Source organism: Aquila chrysaetos, chromosome 10 (genome assembly GCF_900496995.4).
Source record: "Aquila chrysaetos chrysaetos chromosome 10, bAquChr1.4, whole genome shotgun sequence".
NCBI classification, from domain to species: Eukaryota; Metazoa; Chordata; class Aves; order Accipitriformes; family Accipitridae; genus Aquila; species Aquila chrysaetos.
The window spans coordinates 39470484-39492945 of NC_044013.1; the positions used below are offsets into that span (position 1 = coordinate 39470484).

General features: G+C 54.1%; 3 protein-coding genes across 3 annotated transcripts in view; 2 read left to right on the forward strand and 1 right to left on the reverse strand.

Moving 5' to 3' along the window:
- NXN (nucleoredoxin) overlaps window positions 1–12478 on the forward strand; it is a 54662-nt gene extending 42184 nt beyond the window's left edge. Inside the window, exons 6-8 of the mRNA XM_030028787.2 lie at window positions 5747–5926; window positions 8608–8732; window positions 11313–12478. Coding sequence (XP_029884647.1) covers window positions 5747–5926; window positions 8608–8732; window positions 11313–11495 — 488 coding nt within the window. The 3' untranslated portion in view covers window positions 11496–12478. The remainder of the gene's footprint in view (window positions 1–5746; window positions 5927–8607; window positions 8733–11312) is intronic.
- Window positions 12479–14774: 2296 nt separating this feature from the next.
- Window positions 14775–17080, reverse strand: MRM3 (mitochondrial rRNA methyltransferase 3). The gene is made up of 4 exons (XM_030028782.1): window positions 16779–17080; window positions 16206–16450; window positions 15627–15794; window positions 14775–15432 (listed from the first exon to the last, which is right to left on the reverse strand). Exons 1-4 carry the CDS (start codon window positions 17054–17056, stop codon window positions 14870–14872), a joined length of 1254 nt encoding a protein of 417 aa, XP_029884642.1. The 5' UTR covers window positions 17057–17080; the 3' UTR covers window positions 14775–14869.
- On the forward strand, window positions 17067–22440 carry GLOD4 (glyoxalase domain containing 4). The gene is made up of 9 exons (XM_030028783.1): window positions 17067–17201; window positions 17405–17454; window positions 18164–18284; window positions 19089–19233; window positions 19437–19573; window positions 19912–19998; window positions 20240–20353; window positions 20441–20527; window positions 21121–22440. Exons 1-9 carry the CDS (start codon window positions 17112–17114, stop codon window positions 21184–21186), a joined length of 897 nt encoding a protein of 298 aa, XP_029884643.1. The 5' UTR covers window positions 17067–17111; the 3' UTR covers window positions 21187–22440.
- Window positions 22441–22462: the final 22 nt, after the last annotated feature.

The window sequence follows — 22462 nt, forward strand, 5'->3', positions numbered from 1 at the left end:
TGGAGCTCAGGTGCTGTCGCTCAGCTCTGTTCCCTGACCTTAAACCAAGAATAACCATTTGCCTGCTTTAGGTAGCCGTCAGTTTGCTGCTTAATTACCTTCCCATGAGGCAAGAGCTTTCCAAATTCATCCATCTTTTCCCCAGCCTGCTCACAAACCTCTCCAGTGCTGGTTTCGGCTGAGCGCTGCAGGACTGCTGCCAGTTTCACTGGGACTTTCTGTAAATAAGGTGTCCAAGCATGGATACTTGAGCACCAGGCATGCTGTAGCCAGGGAAACAGTGACAACAGCTTTCCCTCTGACTCGAGCCACTGGGTCCTTAAATGTCTCTCTTCATTGTGTGCTGACCTGAAAATGTAAATATTTGCTGTTCCCCTGTGCCCTGACCCCTTCCTCTGCCAGGGAAGCTCCCATATTACCCCTGCATATCAGCTGCTCTCCCAGGGACGCTGACCCTGGGATTTGGGCATGTTTGAGTGCAAACCTTTCTGCTTATCTATCATGGTTTTCCTTTAAAGTGGGAACCTGTCTGCAAGGATGAACTGTGGTCCCACAAAGTGGCATTGAAATGTGGAGCCAGGCTAATTTGCACCCTCCGCAGGAGGCATTGCCGTCCCACCTCCCTTCCCGCTCAGGCGCTGCACAGGCTTTGCAAGGCTGGGCTGGGCTCTGTTTCCCCACTGCGATCCGGGGTGGAACGGGGTGCTGCGGGGAGGGTGCTGGGGCACCGGGAGGCAGGGGAGAGGGCTGAAGGTGAACCCTCATGCTGCTCCCAGGGGCTCCGGGTTGTTGTTGATCCCTGCACAGGCAGCAGCTTGGGATCCTCCCTGTCGACTTTGAGCTTTGCAGTCAGGCTTTCGCAGCAGGCTGCCGCACTGGCTGTAGCGAAAGCTTTCTGCAAACAGAGCTAGATATTGTGGACTCAGCTCATCACCACTCGTGGTTATTCCACCTAAACAAAAAATCAGATCCATGTAATCTTATCTGCCTTTCCCCAGATGCATGGCTCTGATGCTGCCAAGCATCTTCAAAGTCCCCTTTGGAGCTGCACCTATGCACCAGCGAGAGCATGTAGCCTGTTCAGTGTCCAGGTTACTATCCTGGTGGTGCCTTGGGTTATGAGCACAGCATGCACGTGGGGTAGTTTTTCCGCTGGTTTTTGTAAGGCCGGGAGCTGAAACAACAGAAGAGCTTGTCTTCCCTGACTGCTTTAAGTTCCTGAGTGGTAGAAAGCAGCAAGAGAGTCAAATCTCTTGTTGTTTTAGTCCTGTGTTGGCCCCTACAGCATTCAAAAACTCAGTATAAAATATAAGTTGAGTTATTGGCCTTTATTTGGGTTTACTTGAATGCCTCTATTCATAACCCATGTGCAGTCAGTAGGCTGTACCGTACCCACCTATATTAAATTGCTTCTGGGTGCAGCACTATCTTGAGAAAGAGTAATTTTCTTGTGTCGTGGCCGCTTAGAAATAATTCTCTGTTGTGCGGGCAGCTCCCGATCTGCATGGTCCTGCCTTAGGTGAAATCTGCTGACGTTAGCTCTTCTTGCAGTGGGATGGGGAGCAGTGATAAATTTTATGCTTTGATAGGAATCGCCCCTTGTTGTTGTGTATCTTATGAGACCTTTCGGGTTCCTGAATATTCCCTATGGACTCCGTGCTGTCTCTTCGGGATTTGCAGTCCCTTGGGGGAACTTTCAAAAAACTGTTGTTTCCCCCTGCCCCATGCTTTAGCCCAGATGCCCACAGGTCGCCCTCGCAGCCCGGCTGGTGGGAGAAGCCTGGAAGTCGCTGTTATGGGAGGTTGCTTGTACCAGACTTCTGGAGCTTTCTTCTGAAAAGGTGAAAAAACAGCAATAAAACCCACCACCTGTCCTGCGGTTGGTGTATTCTGAGTGTTTGCTTCACGTTGATTTTGATTACTCACACAACAGAATTAATGCAGATGAGATTTCCATGTCAGATATGGGTTTTAATATATAAATAAGTAAATGTATTGCCAGGTTCGGTAAAAAATCATTTGGCCCCTGTGTTCTCATAAAATGCTAGCCCCATGGGAACCAAATCCATTTTCTAACGCATAAAATCAAACTGAGCCCGTCTATGCTAATTCTCATCCAAGCTTATACAATATTCATTGCAGTGTCTGATCTGTGATTCTTCTTGATAAGTAAATTCTGGTGTTATGACTCATGGCAATTACCAGAGCCCCCAAAAGACACTAAAATAACAAATAGTGGCTGGGATGAGCAGGGAGGGGGGAACCAGGGGGGAAGTATTGGGGTTAGCAGGTGTGAATAAAGTTAAGCACGGTTCCCCTGGTCCTGCTGGTCTGTATCCCGGGCAAAGAGGACGTGTTTGCTAGGGGAGCAGTAACAGGGTTCTCCTGGGAAGACAAGGCTGATCCTATGGGATGCCACCATGAGCCTGGTAAGGCTGTGTCCGAACCCTAGGGACCCAGCCAGGGATGTGCAGGAAGGAGCCGAGGAGACAAAGCAACGATGCTCAGGACCAGGAGCAGATGGGTTGCAGTGGCCTCAGCCTTCACCAGGTGGGTCCAGAAAGGAAACCAGAACTTCGTGGCTGGGGAGAAACTTCTGATGCAGGGTAAAAGGTGCAGAGATTGACCCAGTGCACGTCACGCACCTCCTAACAGTCTGAAAACCCAGCCCCAAGTTTTCTGATGCGTTACTTGCATTTCCAGGATGATTTACCTTAAAGACTCTTCGTTTTCTGAGTCAGTATTGTATTTGCAGTTGGAGGTTTTAGTGGCTGGGTACTTTGCGGGGTGTGTGTGTCTGCATACGCAAATCGGGTAAGGTCAGAATGCTTTGAATAGTGAAGTCCCTGATAGCTGTGGGATCACACTCACAAGGATCTGTGTCTAAGTTGGGCCCTTAATTTTCCGAGATCAGCAAAGCTGATTTGAAATCTCTGCCTTGGTATGCTGCATTGTTCAGGCTGAGTGGTGACTCGGTGCCAAGCTGAACCCATGTTTCTAGCCTGTTCCCCATGTATAATGCAGGTCTGGAGAGGATGGAAGAGCAGGCATTTGGGATGGGGGGGTTGGGAATCGTAAATGATAAAGATCCGAATCATGTGAGATGCTGATCACCGTGTGCTTCTCTTGGCTTCAGTAGAACTTTGTGCCTTGAAGGGCAGGGCCAGAGTGAGATTTCCCAATTCCTTCCAGTCTGTTTAACCCATCCCTGCCCTAGAGCTATTTTGAATACCAGCAGGTAATGAATAAGCCTTTTTGTGATACAAAATGGTTTTCTTAACATACCCTTAGGATTTGCAAGCCTAGCCATTGGGCGCGTTCCTGCGCTGCTGCTCTTGCACCAGCCTGGTGCTCGCAGCCCCAGCGCACTGGCAGGAGGAATGCGAGCGACGCTGCTGGGCTGGAATGAGGAGAATGCGGCCGCTCGCCTGGACCTGCAGGCAGGCGTGGGACAGACAGATGGCTGTGTATTTCCTAGAGAAATGCCTAGAATTCAGAGGGCTTGTGAGTAACCCACTGTTGTACAAACATGGGAGCACAGTGCCAGGAATCCGGCAGGGTCAAGCGCGCTGAGTCCCCCCTGCTCAGAGAATGGCTCTGCAGGGTATTTCTAACGAATGAGCTTTAAAATGAACCTTTGGATGAGGAGAATTTGAGTTTCCTTGGTTTGCCGATTGTGGTTTGGGGGATGTTGCTGGGTGAAGGAGGAGATGCTGGATAGTGAGCAGATAGAAACCCAGGTGATGAGAAGCAGACAGCAGCGCCTGACACTAACACTGGTCATTTCAGTCGTCTCTTGGGGCCTGATCCCAAACTCTCCCCTCTTCCTTCCTTGTGGGATGTTTCTTTGTCTCCTTGATGAGAGAGGAATGGTGTGCTTTCCAGCTGAAGTCACCAACATGAGCTGCTCCCGTTGACTCGCCTGTGACGGTTTTGTGGCCGGAAAGCCTTGTCAGTACCTTATCAGATGGGACGGTCACCAGCTGGTGTCCACCCTGCCACACTGCCATCCCAGCCGCATTTGAATAGGTGACTTGTGCTAAATCTCTGCTGCAAGTGTGTTTGCCTCCCTTATAAAGGCTTCTCCTTTATGACGGGGATTTTCAGCCCCATAGCTCAGGGCAAAATGCTGCTTTGTCCCAAGGGCCAGAACCTCATCGGATGTCCCCTGAGCCCTGTCCTGCCCAGTGCCACGATCCAGTAGACCCTAGACGTTCCTGCCCAGCTTTGTTAGTTGTGGGAGGGATGTGTTGTGGCAGATCTGTACTGTCCCTCTTTGTATAGAGGGACATATTTAACTGATTATCTCTTGGTTTATTTTTTTTCCCCAAATGAAGCAAAATGCGTGTGTTCCTCCCTTTCCCAAGGGTCCAAACTGCAGAAAGAAATAACCGAGGACCTCCGTCCTGCAGGCAGGAGGGTGCCTGCTCAGTGCTGTGCCAGGGCTGGCAGAGGTGTGTTGTGCTCAGTAACAAGCAGCTCCAGGCTGCATCTGGGGAAACGAAGATGGTTTCATGCACAAGATCCATGAGCCGGCACAGGCGTGCAACGGAGTCTGCTCTTCCCCATGTGCTGTTCCCCAACAGAGCCGGACCTGCATCCATCCCAGCCTCTCGGCACGGCAGTCCACTGGGTTCCTTGAGGGTATCCCGGGGTGGCCGAGGGCAGGGTTGCTCTGCCAAAGTATTATTCCTTATAGCTGTGGTTTGGTCCAGCAGGATTTGGAAACCGGCAGCTGGGTGTGAAGGGCGGCCTCAGCGGCAGGACCCCGCACCGCAGCCACTGCCAGACCGCTGTGAGAGCAGCGGCTGAGTGAGGTGGGTGCCAGGTTCATTTGTGTGCGATTTAGCCATGTGGCAAAGTCTGCTAGCGTTAATGCACATGATCAGTATGATCCCGTTCTATCTCCACTTGCAGAGGTGTGGGTATTGGGTATTCCCAGGGGTGATCCATGCCCCTGAACACTAAATCACCGTGGTTAGTGCTGTGCAGCTGCCACTCAGTCCCGGGGCCTTTCTTCCTCCGGCAGTGTCGGGTGCCTTGCCAGGCTCGGGTGGTGTGAAACCGTGTCTGAACCAGGTAATAATGTTCATGACTCATCAGACGCATCCCTGCGCTCTGGAAATGGCTGGGCAATTAGCGCCAAGTGCTGAAGGGGTGTGGGGGTTCATGGAGGAGTTTGTGGCTGCTAAAATATATGGCGTTCCTTCTGGGAAGGAACACACCCTGCTTCCTGGCTGCCGTTGCCTGTGATCCACCCTGCAAAAAGGTTTGCGTGTGTTCCTGCAAACCGGGGACCGGGCTCTTCCAGCGGCAGCCACGTCTCAGCGCCGGGGCGGTGGTGCCTGCGGGGCAGCGCTGCTCTGCCTCACGCGTAGCAGGCACGTCTGTCTGGCACTTTGCAAGAGGGAGCTTGCAATGAGGGTCGCTGCGCAGTATGGTGGGGTTTGCATCCAGGAGCATCGGTGTCAGACAGCGGTGACCCCTGCCTGCACTCAGGCAGGGAAAGGCAGGCAATGCCAGAGCCTGTCTGTCAGCTTCGTGCTCTGGCTGCTGAATTACAGTGCTCTGCTAGGATGGAAACATCGGGATCCCGATTCCTACACCATGCACAAGCTGCAGAGGCAGCATGCTCGCTGGGCTCCTGCCAGAGCCAGAGGCGATAGAAAAAGGCCTTTCTCCCCACGCCCTGTCACTGGCCATTTCATGCTTTGGCTGATCCCCCCCTGTTTTTCTTCCATCGCAGGCATCCCGACTCTCATCGTCCTGGACTCCAAGGGAGACGTGATCACGCGGCAGGGGCGAGTGGAGGTGCTGAATGATGTCGAATGCCGCGAGTTCCCCTGGCACCCCAAGCCTGTGCTGGAGCTGACGGACTCCAACGCTGTGCAGCTGAATGAGGGCCCCTGCCTCGTTCTCTTTGTAGGTATGGAGCATCACTGCTTTGAAAGCAGAGCCTGTGCTTGGGAAGGGGGCTGGAAGCTCAGCTAGAGCTGGCCACGGGGCTGAGAACCTGCCTCTGGTGGTGTCAGTGTCTGTGGGAAGGGACATCAACCCGTTTCCATCACGGAGAGCAGTGCTACACGCTCATGTGTCCGGAGAGGCTATGAGGAGAGAGAGTTCCCCGTGGAGTCCCCTCAAGGGATTCAAGGGGGCTGACAGACTTGGAGCCTTGCCCGTACCAGAGAAATGGGCTGCTGCAGCTCGCAGGGGTTTGCCAGAGCCTGTCCGTGCCCATGGGTCTCCTGCAGCACCCACCCAGCGACCTGAGGGATGCAATGGACTAGCGATTTGCAGTGGAGAGGAGCTGTCATATCAAAGATGCTTTAGTGGCGGCTGTGGAGAGGAATGCTAATTAGGTGTTGGGGAGTATGAGAAATACACTGTCACAGCCAGTCGTGGTGGAGATGGGAAAAACCTTTCTGGAGCAGGGACTTCAGGCACATGTGATGTTCCAGAGGAGGCAGAGGAAGCGTCTCTGGGAGAGATTACAGCTCTGTGCTGGAAACCACAGCTCGGGGCTTGAATCCCTGGGCTGAGCAGGGCCTTGACAGTCAGAGGAGCCTCTTTTGTGCTCTGCTGGTCCTTGGGTATTCCGCCTGTGGGGCACTGGCTGCAGGACAGGGCAGGCTTTTACCCAAAGTTCCTGTCCGTCTTCCACTGCTAACCCACATGTGAAGCTCTGCTGCAGTTGGAAACAGCCCTAGAGCTCATCTGAAGCACAGCTGGCTCGTTCCTCATCGCTCCTCTGCCAGCGACAGACGGTTAGATCAGGCGAGGGCCATGGCCGGGATGAGCTGCGCTGCAGGCTGAGCCCCAGCAGGGCTGGGAGGGGGGTGGAGGGGTGCGTACAGCATCCTGGAGAGCGAGCCGAGGGGTCCTGGACTCTCCAGGGAAGCGTGGCTGTCCCTTGAGCGCTCTGTGGAGCTGCGGTGGGGGTTTGCTGAAGAAGCCCGCCTTGTCCCGAGCCTGCCGGTGTTGTGCGAGGGGCCTGGCCCAGGGCAGGGCTCGTGTCCTGCTTCCTCGCATGCCCTTTGTGAGCAGCACACCCTTCTCTGCAGCGCTGATAACATGGCTCTCACTCTTTCCCTTCTTCCTTTCAGATTTCCTTTTGACCCTGATTATTTATTCAGCATAGCCCAGCAGGGGATGTGAGCACAGAGCCAAAAATACTCTCCTCGTGTGGGGAGGACCGGCTGGCCACGCTGAGCGTGATTGATTGGGGCCGGCGCTGCAGGCCTCTGGAAAGAATTATTTTTGTCTTGCTCTGAGCGAAGTTTTTCTATCACCTTGCTGCAAACAGTGCTCTCCGGCTGGCGGCTGGGGCTCTCGCTTGTTGCTGAGGGGATGTGCAGCCTCGCTGAAACCTGCCAGCGATGTGCTGGGGTGGAGATGAAGCTGGTGCTGCACCGAGGCAGGCACTGGGGACGGGGGCTCCTGGTCAGCTCACGTCCTGCTGGGAGACCCCCTCCAGCAGACGGGTGCCTGCGCCGTGCAGGCAGCAGCACCCCCGGGAGAAGGCAGCTACAGAAGAAAGCAGGCTTAGCAAGAGCTGGTTGTGAATAAATCCCAACCGCTCTACATCCGCCCCTGGAGAGTTTAGGGCTAGGTTAGCCAGAGTGTGCAGGGCTGCCTGGAGTACTGCCAGCAGCGGTTGTTTGTAGAAGAATCAATCCCTGCAGACACCCCACAAATCTACGTATTTATCACTGTCATGCACGCAGCACAGACCCCAAAATGCAGCATGCAGTGTCTCTGGCATCCCCTGCTTTGGTTGAAGAAGCCAGAGAGGAGGGCAGGGAAATGTGGAGTGAGGGCACAGAGTGCTTTGGGTGTGCCTGTCCCAGCCTGGGGCTGGACTGGTCATGAAGGGTGGTTACATCAGGGACCACGAGAGCTGCAGGAGCTGCATGTGACCTGGAGACCAGGGCCCTCTCTTCTGCCTTCTTTTTTTTTTTTTTTTTTTTTTTTAAATGCTAAAAGTTGTCCCTGAATTGAAATCGTTTCATCTCGATGCTGCTCAAGGACGCAGTCTCTCCTCTTTCCAGCTCAGTATTTGAACTTCAGTGGTGGCTGGCGTTTGATTGATGTTGCCATCTCTTTCTACTCTACCTCTGTCAAATCAAAGCTGCCTTCACAGTGCTGCTGCCGTGGAGACTTGAGCAGAAAAGCTGCTGAGCAGCCGTCCCAAGGCGGAGGGATGGTGGGTGGCGGGCAGGGGTGGCAGGCAGCCTCAGATCAGTGCGCTCGTTTGGTCTTCAAAACATGCCGACACTTCTCAAACTGCAAAGCGGCTTTTTTGCGCCTGTTTGTCCCTGCGCTTCAGCAACAGCACCAGGGAGTCAGCAGTGAAGTATTTGGGGAGCAGGAGCTGCTCTTCTGTTACGTGTTTCCCTGTCTCACATGAAAAGCACATTTCAGCTGCTCCCTAATTGCTACAGAGCCGTGCGGCTTTGAAGTTTGCGCTGTGCATCCGGGCTCCGGTTTCCTGCGTGGTGGTGCTGTGGGATAGAGCTACCAGCACCCAGCCACTTTCCATCTGTTTGATCCTAACCTCCTTTTTGCCTTGCCTCTTTTGTTTTGTCTCCCCACCTCTGTGCCCTGCAGATTCAGAGGATGACGGAGAGTCGGAGGCAGCGAAACAACTGATTCAGCCCATAGCTGAAAAAATCATCGCCAAGTACAAAGCCAAAGAGGAGGAGGCACCGTTGCTCTTCTTCGTGGCGGGCGAGGTAAGCGGGAGGAGAGCGCAGGGCTGCATCCTGCTGTGTCTTTGTACGAGGACTGAGCTGGGTTGGCTACCGCTGTTGCCATTATTCAGGTGGGTAAACTGAGGCACGGAACTACTGCAGCTAGTCAGGGACCATGGAGCAAAACCAGACCTGAGTTCTGGCTCAGTCCCCTGCTCTCGTTGCTGGATATTACTTCTGGCAAAGGGGTCCCAGCCACATTTGCTCAGAGGTGGAAAAGCCTGATGGCAGGTGAGGGAGCTGCTGGGGACGGGCAGAGCGGGGCTGGAGGAGGTAGGAGGGAGTGGGAGCCGCCACACTGGGGCTGCCAGCCCCACGCTGCACTGCCCACTGCCCCCTCGAACCCTGGGGCTCTGCAGGCAGGAAAGCTGGCTGGGCAGAGGGAGAGGAGCCAGGGTTTGGCTTTCAGCCTGGCCCAGCCGGCGCTGCCCTCCTTGCTGAAGTGCTGCTGCCTTCCTTCCCACGCCGGGAGGAGGGCAGGGACCAGAGCTCCAGCCTCGTCCCTAAGAGGTGCATGCAGGAGGGAGCCCTGATCCTGCCGGCTGGGCCTGTTTCTGTGCTGTGCGGGTGATGCCGGACAAAACCACCCCTGGGAAGCGGGCAGGGGCCGCTCGGGGAGCCACAGGGCGACACGGGGCTTTGCTCCAGCTGCTGGCCGCAGCACCAGCGTCCCGGCTCCATTCTGCCGTGCCCTGGGGCTCGGCTGGACACGTCACCCTGTGAAACGAGGGCTGTCTCTTGAGCTGGCCACGCTGTTGGTGACTGGGCTGGTATTTGGGGCATGTGCAGGCTGCAGAGCTTAGAGCCAGGGATCTGCTGGAGAAAATGGGAAATGCGGAAATGGGGCTTCTGGCCTCCCTTTCCCCCACGCAGCCACTTTGCCCTGCTGCAGGCTTGCAAACGAGGGAGGTTTCGCGTAAGGGTCAAAAAAGCTCCCGCCCCTCCCCAGGCCTGCAGTTCCCCTCCCGAGGTGCTGCTCAGGGCCTGGGCAGGTGGCAGCCGCTGTGCGGCCGTGCGCCTGCTCCGTCCCTCCACGCTCACGTCACAGCCGCAGCGTGCCGTGAGCGGGGCCCTCCGGAGCCGCCCTGCGCACAAAAGGGTCCCCACTGCCGCACCCTGGCCCCCCCTGCCAGGCGAGCCCCCGCCACCGCCTCCCACGGCCCCATCGGCCTCCTCTGGGCAGGCGCTCCCGCTCCCACTGCCGTAACGGGTCTCCAAGCATCCCAGCTCAGCCCTGTGCCCCTGAATAAGCCCCTTGTTGGAAAGGCTATTTTGGGAGGGTCCAGGACCTGCCCCCCTCCCCCAGAGCCTGCAAAGCGTTTTCCTCCTGCTCGCCGGCTGTAGCTGAAACATTGCCGCTATTCATCCAGTTCCCGCTGTCCCTGCGGCAGCCGGGCCGAAGAATGGGGAGCGTCCGGCACGTCCCATTCATCCGTCACCTCAATAGCCGGGAGCGCTGGCCCTGGGTCTCTGCTGGCCCCCATGCACAAAGCAACCCGGCCACGGCCGGAGCAGGCGCCTCCCATTCCTCTCCCAGTGCCGTCTGGGCCGGTTTTGCATTTATTAAAAACGATTTTTGGTCCTTTTGTGGCAATCCGATAAAGGACGAAGCGTCCCGACACCTTGGCTTGGGAGGTGGGAAGGGTAGGGGGTGGCCGAGCACCCCAGCCCCGCTCGCCCTTCCCCGCCACGTGGTCCGGCTGCGCCAGAAACCCCTGCAATGGAAGGGGAGGCGCGACAGGAGTTACCCTGCCGGCTGCCGCCACGTGCTGCAGAGCCACCAGCCGCTCACCAGATTGATTGATTTCTATTACTGCCCTTGGAAAGGGGCTCGGAGCAACGCCCCGTTTCGGCTGCTGCACGTTGCGGGCTTGTCTGGGAGCGGGGGATGAATCGCCCCAGCGCCGGCTTCTGCATTGCACAGCCTTGGCAGAGACAAATTCTTTCCTTTGCCTTAGAGCTGTGCTGTGCCTGGCTGAAGGGAGGGCAGCCTGCTCCCGCTGCAAGCAGCCTGCTGCTAGGGAGCCCTGCGGCTTTTGTGTGTGCCCTCAGATGCTTGGGCATATGCCGGTGGGGTCTCGGCGTTGGCTCAAAAGCACAGGTCTTCGTCCCATTCCTGTTTTGGACCTGGTTTGCTCCGGGCGTGCCCCTGGGTCTCTTCAGCATCCGCCCCTGGTGAGCGGTGAGGCCGTGGCTGTGCTGGTAGAGAGCTGGAGATCCCCCGCGTTGCCCCCAACTCCTGCCCTAGAGACTCCAGGGTGGCCCAGGGTGGCAGGTCTGGGGGTGCTGGGACCTGTATCCTGTGTGGAAAGGGTTGGAGGAGTGTGTGGTCCCATCCCAGCCTGGGATAAATCAGTCCAATTCGGTTTTGACACAAACCACAGGCAGAGCAGGCGGCAAGGCAGGTGCTGCCTGGTGCGCTTACAGTCCTGCAATGCTGGTGCAAGGCGCAAGCGCTCGGGAGGTGTTTGTGGGCTGGACCACAGTGTGGAAGCGGGAAACTGCTCCTGCTTGTCCTGGCTCTGCTGATGGCTCCTCTCTCCCTCTCGTTTTGGCCTTCAGGACGACATGACCGACTCCCTGCGGGATTACACCAACCTGCCCGAGGCTGCGCCCTTGCTTACCATCCTGGACATGTCAGCCCGGGCCAAGTATGTGATGGATGTGGAGGAGATCACACCTGAGATCGTGGAAGCCTTTGTCAGCGACTTTCTAGCAGACAAGCTAAAACCCGAGCCCATCTAAGGGAGCTTCTGCACCAACGGACGTTATTTAAAACTAGGTCTCTCTTCCGCCGCTCGTGGATTCTCCAGCGTGTCTTCACGCCCGACCCAGTATCCAACCTTCTTGTGGTGCCTTGTTTTACGCAGTGAATCCTTCTCCTAAGCAAACTCCTTGAGATGCACTTTCAGCAGGGAGTCGTTGGCGTTTGGAGACTTCGCTTGTGCTTCATGGTGATATATTCTCTAATAACCAGGCCAGAACTGTTACCGTATTGTTATTTTATACACGGCACTAGCTAGCAGGCAAATCTTTTTGCATGGTGTTCTTCCCAACGTATGCATCAGGCAGTGGATGGGGTTCTTGGGGCTATTTTCTTCTCCTTCTCCCCCTTTTTTCCTTTCCTACCACCCCTGCTGACTAAATGACTTTAAGGAAGCAATAAGGAAACTGTCCCATTTGCCCCATGCCCATCCTCCTTTCCCACCCGAGTACCAGTGCCCTGACGAGGCCGAGACAAAGTCTTAACTGCTGACAACCTCTGAAAGACCACGGTGCAGCCGAGCTCTTCCTCCTGGGGGTGAGACCTTTCCGGGTGGGTTTCCCACCTCCCACCCCAAGCACCAACAGCCTTAGGTGGTGCTGGCTGTGCGTTTCAGGGGGTCACCTGCCTGCGATGGGTGGGTATTCCCTCCCTCCCTCTCTGAGCCAGGAGGAGGACCACCACCGGGCTGCCCTCTCGTCTCTCCCTTGTGCTCTCCCCATCCCTTCTTGCCCCTCTCTCTGGTATGAATTGTCCTCTCCCCTCTATGTTAGTTGGTTGAGCTGTTTTTCGTAGGTGTGTCCCAAACCCAGCGTTAATGGTGCTGTTCTTTAAAAGATAACCAAAAAAAACCCAACAAAAAAAATCCCTCCCTAACCCAAGCAGCACAGCCGAGCCCCTGAAAAGTGACATTGTAAAAACTGTACATGGTGATTGGAACTTTGTAATAAAACTGTTATAATAACCTCGTCCCCAGAGGTGCCGATTGCCGCGTCCCGCCGTTGGGGTGAGGGAGCCTGCGCGGGACCCCAGTCAGACCCCATGGGTACGTGTCAGTGCCGGCAGCTCCCAGCGCTGCGGCAGCTGAGCCGGGATCGCGTGTTCCCCCCCTGGGCTAGCGCAGCCCCTGCCTGTGCCTGGCTCGTCCTGCGGTCAAGTCGGGTTGGTGCCCAGCACAGCCCCTCTTCCCCAGGCAAGAAGGAACCGTTTGGCAGCGGCTGCGATGGTTTCTGCCAGCGTCCCCGGGAGGGTGGCATCCCGGAGGTGTGCGCTGAATAGCGGGTGTTGTGGCAGCCACTGCTTTTTTTCCCTTTCAGCTCGCTAGTCAGCGATGGTGGGATTATGGCCTCACCCCTTTTATCGCTGCTGCAGCAACCTACCCTGGTAGGAGCTGCAAAAAGCCGACAGCTCACCGAGGCAGAAACGGTATGTTTCGGAGTTTCTCACGTTCAGTGGTGATTAAGTGACTGGTGAGCTGTCGGAGGAGCAGCGGTGCTGCCCGGCTCGCAGGTCCCTGAGCTGGGGAGGGCAGGAGCTGGCCCAAGCGTGATGGCAACAGCACAGCAGGGTTGGGAGCCACAGCTTGCTGCACCTCCCTGGGCATAGGGCTGCGAGCAACCTACCCTGATTTAACCCTAAATTAACTCATATCCCCTTTATGTGGAGATTTTTGAGAAAATAACCCTTTCCAGTGAACTACCCTCCACCACAGGGTTAGGGGCTCCTGCAGTGAGCTGCGTGGGTCTAGACTTAAGCTGGTGGAAGAGACTGAGCAGCAGTGTTGCCTCCAGCGCACACTGCCTGTGTTCAGCAGGTGCCTGCTGGTTTGGGGGCAATCCCGATGGGTTTGTGGTTTGGAAGACCGCAGGGTCTGTAGCATTTGGTCATGCAGCAGCGGCTGATGTGAGAGAGGGAGAACCCGTATTCCCTTCCGGACGTTGTGGTTCGGGCTCCCAGTGAGGCCGTGAGCTCAGCGCTGCCATAGCTCCTTAGTAGGAACTGGAGCAAGGCATCAATTTTCTGCCTGAGAATTGGGTCGTTTGGGGTCAATTTGATGAGACCGGAGCTGGAACTGGGCTCTGGAGATGGAATTGCTCGGCTGGAGCAGTTTCAGGCTCAAGGTAACACCCCTGTCTGACAACATACCACACACCCAGCCTGGGCAGTGCTGCACGCCACTCGGATATGAGGGCTCAGGCATGGAAGGAGCTGAATCTCCATCTCTGGGTATTTGTTGAGCAGACAATATAACAGATTTCAACGTGGTAACAGGAAACCAGAGCCAGCGGAGCGGGCTGGTGGTAAGTAGCTGGTTGTGCGACTGCCAGCCAGCACAGAGGAGGCGTTTTTAAATGCACAGCAAGCCGGGTGGCAGCCAGCGCTGTCGCAGAAGCCATCCATCAACACGCAGCTGCCAGCAAGGCCGAGAGCCTTGTGCAGCCTGGGTGGGAGCCTCCAGCGTGACCAGGGCTGTGTGGTATGTCCCAGATCCAGAGGTGGGTTGCTACAAGTAGAGTTGTTGCCCTTGGGGAGGCATAGACAGGCCCCGGGGTCTCCTTCCCTGGGGCCCAGCGCCCATTCCCCTCCGAGGGACGGCCACGGTGAGCGGCAGTACCGACAGCTCCTTCTCCACCCTTCCCCTCCCTCATTCATAATTCATCCGTGCTGAGGCCCAGCTGCCGGAGCGAGCGGTGCCCAGGCGGCTGCGCAGGGACAGCCCGCACCGCTTCCCAGCAGCGGCGCGGTTGCGAGTGCCGGAGCTCGGACACCCCACACCGCAACCAGCCCCAGGGCCAGCCTGGCATGCAGCAGGCACCCACGGCAAGGTTTGGTGTGCTGCTCTCATCGCTTGTTAGAGCACGGGGTTTGGGTAAGCACAGGCAGGACCCGTTCAGGTGGCCGCCATTTGGTCTTTCTGTCCCCAAAAACCACTAGCAGCAGCCAGGCTGCACAGCCTGGAGCTGTGAGAGGAAAGACACACGCCGTCAGCAGCATCCTGGCCCGACCAGCACAAAAGCTGCCGCAGCAGCTGCGCCCTGACCCCGCAGTGAGGGATCCGAGGCCTCCCCAGATCTGCTGGGTGAGAGAGTGAGAAAAGCCGGGCAGCAGGGAGCTGGCTGCCGGCAAGGCGAGGGCTCCCACCCCGCCGGCCTTTCCCTTCTCACTAGCATCACCGTGCGGCCGGAGCGCCCGCAGGCTTGCCTGGGAGTCACACACTCACCCAGGCGCAGCTCCAACACTGCCAGACTGTTTAATACTCATTTACTGCAAACCAAACAGCCTGAGCTGCTCTTTTATTAACTCTACAGCGTGCCAGAGGGAAGAGATGCTTCTTCAGCACCCAAACCTCAGCCGTTTAGCCCACTACAGGGAACTTCTGCCTTTCGTCTTCTTGCTTGTGCCTCCACAGCAACTGTCTCTTCCCCTCAAACAGCACAATGCCAGCAGCGATAGCGGAGTTCAAGCTGTCCACACCTGGCACCACAGGAACGACCAGTCTCTTCCCCCCCGTGCTGGCTGCAAGGTGAAGCGCGTCTGGACTCAGACCGTGGGTCTCCCCGCCGATCACCACTGCCACTGGAGTCTGCGTCCAGTTCTCATAGTAATACTGCACGGCCAGCTCTGGGACGCAGACATCCGCTGCGTCCTCCTCATCCTCGGGCTCAGGAGCAGCCTTGGGTTTGGATTTTGCAGGAGCCTTCGCGTTGCCAGGAGCAGAGCCAGCCCTGCCAGCTCCCCCCGGCACAGACGTGGTCTCACCCTGAGCACCTGGTTCTTTGTTGTCGGCCACGCAGACCTGGATGCCGGCAGGAAGGTTGCTGGGAACAGATTCCCAGTCCAGGTTAGCGACGATGGGCAGACGGAAGTGAGCCCCCATGCCTGCACGGAGCACCTTTGGCTCCCACGGATCCACACAGCCTGAGACGGAAGGGAGGAAAACAGCGACAGTGCAGCAGCTCTGAGAAAGACGGATTCAGTAGCTGCTGCCCACAGCAGTGTGCCAGGCACTGCTTACGAACTCTTGGAAACAACATCTTCAAGCACCTCTTATTCCCTGCCTTACCCCCAAATTACTCAAAGTAAACTTTTTTTTCCCAGGAAAAGGCCCTTACCTTTGGTGAGCAGCACTTTCTCACAGCCTGCTCCTGCTGCAGATCTCAGAATAGTCCCCAGGTTTCCCGGATCTCGGATATTGTCGCAGATGAGGAGCAGTGGCAAGGAGCTGGTTAGCTGAGCGGCAGGGTAAGACATCTTGGCATGGTCGGGCTTGGAAAAGATCCCTGAGGAGACAAAAGTGCTGACAGGCTTCTGACTAACACACAAGGAGAGGGCTGTCTCTCATGTAGTTGGCCCAAATTTCACTGAAGAGGTGCTGGAGAAAGCATTAGGAAAAGCACTGCTGAAGAGAAGTTTGAGAAGAGTTTGTCACTTGACAAGGAGAACTACTTCCCAGCAGAGCTGGAGCAACGTGCTATTAAAAACGAGCGTTAGCACCTTCAGTGCTCTCTAGGAGCCACTTTCACAGTTACCACAGCAGGCCAAATAAATGGGAATTCTCTCAAATTATGCCACTCTTGACACACTGCCAGAATGTCTAGAGGAAGGTTATGAAGTGAGAGTCATTATTCACTTACTAAGTGTGAAATAAGTTTCTCTTTGAGCAGCGCTGTGACTGTTTCCAAGGCACTTACCTATAAGCCCCTGAGGAGTTACGACGTCAGACCAGCTCTTAATGTCTTCAAATTTCACCTTAACTAAGTTGGCTCGTTTTAGCTCTGCCTCGGGCAGCTCCTTCAGGTGCCCCACGGTGCTGAAGAAGAGAGTCTGCAGCACAGCTCCTGCCTCCAGGGCATCCTTGATCAGCCTGTGACCCTCCAGCAGAACCTTCCCGTGATGATCCCGAAACTTCTTCGACTTGGCGATAGTCACCACTTTTCTGCGGAGAAGTTAATGGGAGAAAAGGGCCGTGACGCTACCACCACCTTCAGTCTGACGTTTGCTGGAGAATTTCACTCAGAAGTCGTGTGTCCCCCCCCACCCCTGGTATCTTTAGACCGGCTGTAACCGGCTTGGCCGTGTCAGTCTCTACCCAAAACCCCCGAGGGTCGGAATTTGCCCCAAATTCTGCAGACGGGACAGCGGGCAGCTCGGGGCGGGGGGGGGGGCCTCCTCAGAGCGGGGGGTCCCCCCAGCCCCGAGCTCGGCGGACCCCAACTTCCACCCCCCCCCCCCCCCCAGGGTGATGCCCGCGGGCCGCGCCTCACCCCAGCCTCCTGTCACCGGGCGCCGCCTTCTCGTACCACAGCCCCGGCCCGGCCGACCTCCGCTCCACCGCTGGCGGCGGCGGAGGAGGAGGGGGCCGCTCCCGGGGTCTCTGCTGCTCCCCGGCCGCCGCGCCCCGCTCCTTCCGCGGCGGCAGGACCCGCACCGGGCTCCGCCGCAGCGCCCGCACCCCTCGCCGCCCCACCGCTTCCCCCGGCCGGCCGGGCCTCAACAACGAACGACCCCAACCCTTCGCCAATTTCGCCGCCGCCGCCGCCATTTTGCGGTGTCACCGCCGAGGCGCCGGGCGCGCCGGGTGACGTCAGCGCTCCGCCATGGCGGCTCGGCGGGCTCTGCACTTCGTCTTCAAAGTGGGCGACCGCGGCCGGACCGCCCGCTTCTACCGCGACCTGCTGGGCATGAGCGTGAGCGGAGCGGCGGGCCGGGGAGGGGGGGAAGATGGCGGGAGGCGGGGGCGGGGGGAAGATGGCGGGTGGTGTCGCCCACCTCAGCCGCGGGGCTGAGGGAGAACGGGGGCTTCTCCGCTGGGCCCGGGTGACGGCTGCTGAGGTGACGAGAGGGGTACGCGCCGTCGCGGTGCTGACCTCATTCTCGCCCGATTCCTAAGGTGCTGAGGCACGAGGAGTTCGAGGAGGGCTGCAAGGCCAGCTGCAACGGGTGAGTGGTGTCCCTGGGGCCTGCCCGGGCCTCTGTGTCTCATAAATCTGCCGCTGGTTTATAGGTAAAACATGGTTTTTTTCATGGTTTTTTTTGAAGTAATTCCCGTGGAATCAACAGCTCCCCTTTTTGTGTAGGTATGGCGTTGACATTGAAACGCGAGCGTTGCTGTATTACACCTGTAGACTGATACTGAGCTTCGTAAAATTCTTTCTAAACTTTCCTGGAATTACAGTCAGTTACACTGGGTTTTTTGCAGACACGGGGCTGTCTGGGGTCTTGAGTCAAAAATCCCTCTTGGTAGCCCCAAAGGCTTTTGTCTGTCTTCACGAATGAAAGAAATCTTACAATCTAGTGCCCAACTGCTTTTCCTACTTTGCAATAAGGAAGCGCTCATATAATTCCAGCTAATGAGCGGCTTGTGCTCTTAACATGCAAGCCGTTAAGAAGGAGGTGGAATCGCTTTCTGTCGCATGGTCATGAATGACAGCCCGAGGTCAAAACTACTGACCAAGGGGACACCGGTCTGCTGTGTGCTGACCTGCAATGAGAATTCTCTACAGGTGTCAGCTCCTACTTGGTGGGAGGTTACTGGATTACCTGTGCCATTTGTTTACTCTAGAAAAGCAATTATTCCTTGAAACGCTAATACTTGCAGTCCTTGATGTTTATTTCTAATACTCATGACAACTAAATCTGGATGTTCTAGACCTTATGATGGCAAATGGAGCAAAACGATGGTGGGCTATGGGCCAGAAGACAATCACTTTGTTGCAGAATTGACTTACAATTATGGTATTGGAGAATATCGCCTGGGCAATGACTTTCTGGTAAGTACCACACTTAGCAGCAAAATCTTTCTTCTTAAGATAAGCTTTTTTATTTTTACAATGAGGATATAGCTTGTACCAGTTGCTTTTTTTACGCTGTTTGGTTCCTTAAACACTTTTTATTCTTGCTTTTGTAGTTGTTTCCAAGTTGGAAGAGCAGGAACTAGTGCTCGCTTAAGATCCAGGAAACGCTTCCTTGAGCACCTTCCAACTCAGTTGCTGTGTGTGTAGGACAGCTGGTATTTGCTGGCAGATCTAATGTGGAATGGTTAGCTAAGAAGGATCTTGCTGTAGGAAAATGCTCTTTTATTTGTTACTACTTATTTCTTTGTTATTTACTAGCTGACAGCCAATGAAGATCTCTTGTTTCATCTATGAATACGTGTAATGTGTTTGCTTGTTGTTTGCTCTGAGCTAATATTCTTCCCCTGGTTTGCGGGGTGTCAGGGAACAGCCGCTTGGAGCCACAGATGTCTGCCTAACCTGGTAGAACAGTTAGGAACTCGGTTTTCTGCTTCTGTACAATGCGTTGAATCAGAGTTTTAAATTCTTTTTGCTTTTCGTTTCCCTTTGTTGTGAAAGAAGGGTAGATTAATGCATTCCAAATATATGCGGGATGCGCAGTAAGACTAAGCTTATTTTATAGGAGCAAGGTACCTGGTTCTCAGCAGATCATATGGTCCATCTGTTAGAAAAAGTAATCTCGTTTGTTTCTGGTCATTTGTAGAGGCACACTCTTGAAAGGTAGGAATTACACACCATCCACCCTGTGAATATTGTGCGTGTCTGTTCTGTTCTCACTAGGGCTTAACACTTGTGTCCAGCCAGGCTGTGAGCAATGCTAAGAAGATGGGGTGGCCCCTCAAAGAAGTCACAACTGGTATTTTTGAAGCTGAAGCCCCAGGGGGATACAAGTTCTACTTGGAAGACAAGGAACAGCTCAAGCAAGGTGAAACTTACACACTCGCTCTTACTGTTGTTCAAACCAGATCTATGAGTGGGATATTAGAATGGGCTGTGCATTTGTCTCGACAGCATTTTATGAGACAGAGCGTGTTTTTGTTCTTTGTTACTTTCCTTGTCAAGAATATACATGGTAGTTTTAAACTCAGATGTACTTGTAACTAATTTCAGATTATTGCAATCTTATAGATCCTGTGCTAAAGGTAACCTTGGGTGTCTCCGATCTGCAGAAGTCTGTTAACTACTGGTCTGATTTGCTTGGGATGAAAATATATGAGAAGGATGAGGAAAAACAAAGAGTTTTGCTAGGCTATGCGGATAACCAGGTTAGTCCTTAGAAAACTTTCCAGTTCTGGTCTTTTAAGAGTTGCGTCTCATCATAGAAACCTCTCATTTCGTGAGAACAAATCTTAAAGGGAAAAAAAACTCTTAATTAAAGCAACTGTGCACTTAATTCTGTGCATGTTAATTAAAGCTTGCGTACACTTAACTGCATTTTTAAAAAAAAAAAAAAAAAAGCTGTGGTTTGCTCTGGTAATTCTGGCTTGTTGGGAAATACGCGTATGGGTGATGTTGAAATCATCCGCATCTGTGAAAAGCCAGAGCGCATGTAGCACTGGGAACAGCGTCCTTGCAAGTCAGGCTTTCTTTTTTCCTCTTTCAGTGTAAGTTGGAGTTGAAGACGGTTGGAGGAGCAGTGGATCACGGGACAGCGTTTGGGCGGATTGCTTTCTCCTGTGCAAAGGAAGAGGTAACGATTACGTTTCCCTTACCTCTTTCGTTACCCAGAGCTGACTAGTGGGAAGTTAATTTCTAGTATTAGCAAAATATCTCAGATGTGAACAAAATAATACTGAGCAGATGCTTTGTTTGTATTTCTCGCAGTGGGAATGCAGTGGAGTTGTGGGTGATGGGGGAACTGGATGAGAACAGCCTGAATGCATCTGATCTTCATATGAGTGGGGTTCATTTTTGTGTGTTTTCTGTTTAAGTTGCCAAACATTGAAGCGCTGATGAAAAAGGAGAATCAGAAAATTTTAACACCTCTGGTTAGCTTGGACACACCTGGCAAAGCCACAGTGCAAGTGATTATTTTGGCTGATCCTGTGAGTAATATTGAAAATAGTGATTAAATTAAATTTAAATTTCTCTCTACCATTTATCTAACTTACCTGCTCTTAAACTTGGTTTAGGATGGCCATGAAATCTGTTTTGTGGGAGATGAAGCATTTAGAGATCTGTCCAAGGTGGACCCAAACGGTGACAAATTGTTAGATGATGTAAGTAATGCTGTCTGCACGTTCGTTTTCTTCCTGATTACAGATACCTGTAGAATCTAATTTTCGTTCCTTGTGGAGTTTTTCTGAGAACCAAATTGTACAGTCTTGCTAATAAAAACAAGTCAGTTTTTAAAGTTCACTTAGCGTTCTGGCTAGGGTTTTCGAGCCTCGCTCTTGGGGCAGCTGGGTGGTGGTGTGTCTGGCTGGACACGTCAACAGCACTTTGGTGTAAGTGACTACAGAAAATGATTTGTGAGCTGCAGTAACGTCAGTGCAGCTGGACATCCTCCCAAGGCAGAGGGGCTCTGGTATGGAGCATGAGCTGTGGGAAGGCTGTGTTTAAACTATCCTGTTTTGCCTTTGCATTACCAGATCACCTATATATTTGCTGCAGCAGAGAACATCGGTTTTCAGTGTGTTTTTTCCTTACTAGTACGTAAAAAATAATTTATCCATCAGAACAGCTTTCCTCCAAATTAGAAAGTGTCCTTGTGATTAGTCTGGGTTTGTGGGGCAGGCTGGTGAGCGTGAGCAGCCGGGCGTCTGGCGAGTCGGCTGCTGTTCTGAACATGTTGACGCTTTTCTTTGTGCAGGCCATGGCGGCGGACAACAGTGACGAATGGTTTGCTGCGCAGAAAATGAATAAGGCTTCTGCGTAGCTGGAGAAAAGGACTGGACTGCTCGTTCGTGCCTTGGTTTTCATCTGAGCGAAATGCCAATTCTATGTAGCGTGTTGCATTACCCCTTCCAGTAAGAGGGTGCCGTAATGTCCTGTGCTGGTTGGTTTTTTTGATTTAAGCTTGTGTCTCTTACTGCTGCTCTGTCCTTTCAAGCAAATAGCATGTTCTCCTTCAAAAAAATGAGGTTGTGCAGTAAGAGCGGGTTGAGCACGTGGCTTCAAAAACAGGGGCCAGCAGTTAAGAGGAAAACCTCACATTTCTGTCGTCTTGTTATACTTGAAAAAGAGGTTGCTAGGTTCATTACGTTATCTAGTTCTCCACCTAATTGGCTTTAGCCGTCCTGGATTTGCAGCTTAGAGAAGAGAATTTCAGGTAGCTGTGGCTGTGAGTATTGCAGGTACCCCACTTCAGGGATGAAGTGTCGGGCCAAAGGGAAGGGCTGCGTACGGAGAACTCGAGCAGGTCAGCTATCATAGTGCATGCCTGTTTATTGGGAACAGCGAAATTGCCTTGCTAAAGCATGTGAATATTCTAGTCTGGAACAAACCCTATTTTCATTCCAAGATGTTTCCCCAGCTTTTCTCACTGGGGTCACGTTATTGATGTGGTGGTTTCCACCCCTTACCGAGGAGCCTTCCACATTCCAGGCGGGAGCCGGGGCTGTGCTTCAGAGTGCGTAGCAGCGCTGCGCTGTCTGCTGAGGTGCCGGGAGGCAGCTTGAAATAAGTGTATCACGGTTTTGCAATTAGCTTTTGATGAGAAATTGCCTTTAGAAGTAACAGCTCAGGGTTTAGTCTGTTGGAATGAAGTCGCTCTGCTTTTGCTGGTGGAACAAGGGCTGGGAATACAGGGGGTAATTATCAACATTGTCCATGTCAGGCATGCTGCCTGGTTTGTAACCTTTCTTGATGAAAACCTTAAGTAAGTTTCACAGAGAAAAGGAGGCAAAATCAGCAGCACTGGCAGTCGCCGAGGCACGTCGGCGCTTGTAGCGAATATTCTGAGTTTAAACAGGAAAAATTCCTCGCCGTGATTTTGTTGTTCGAGCTTTTTGCTTCGAGTTCAGCGACGATTTGGAATCGCGTACCCATCGAGTTAAGAACGTCACGTGTAAACTGCACCCCTGTAACCGGCGCTGCCGCTTGCCGGTGTCACCCTTACACGAATAAAAGTGATTCGGGAGGACGGCTTGAGTGCCTGCCTTCCCGCTGCCCGGCACGGCTCCCCACCGAAGTTTCCTCTCCTTTTTAATTGG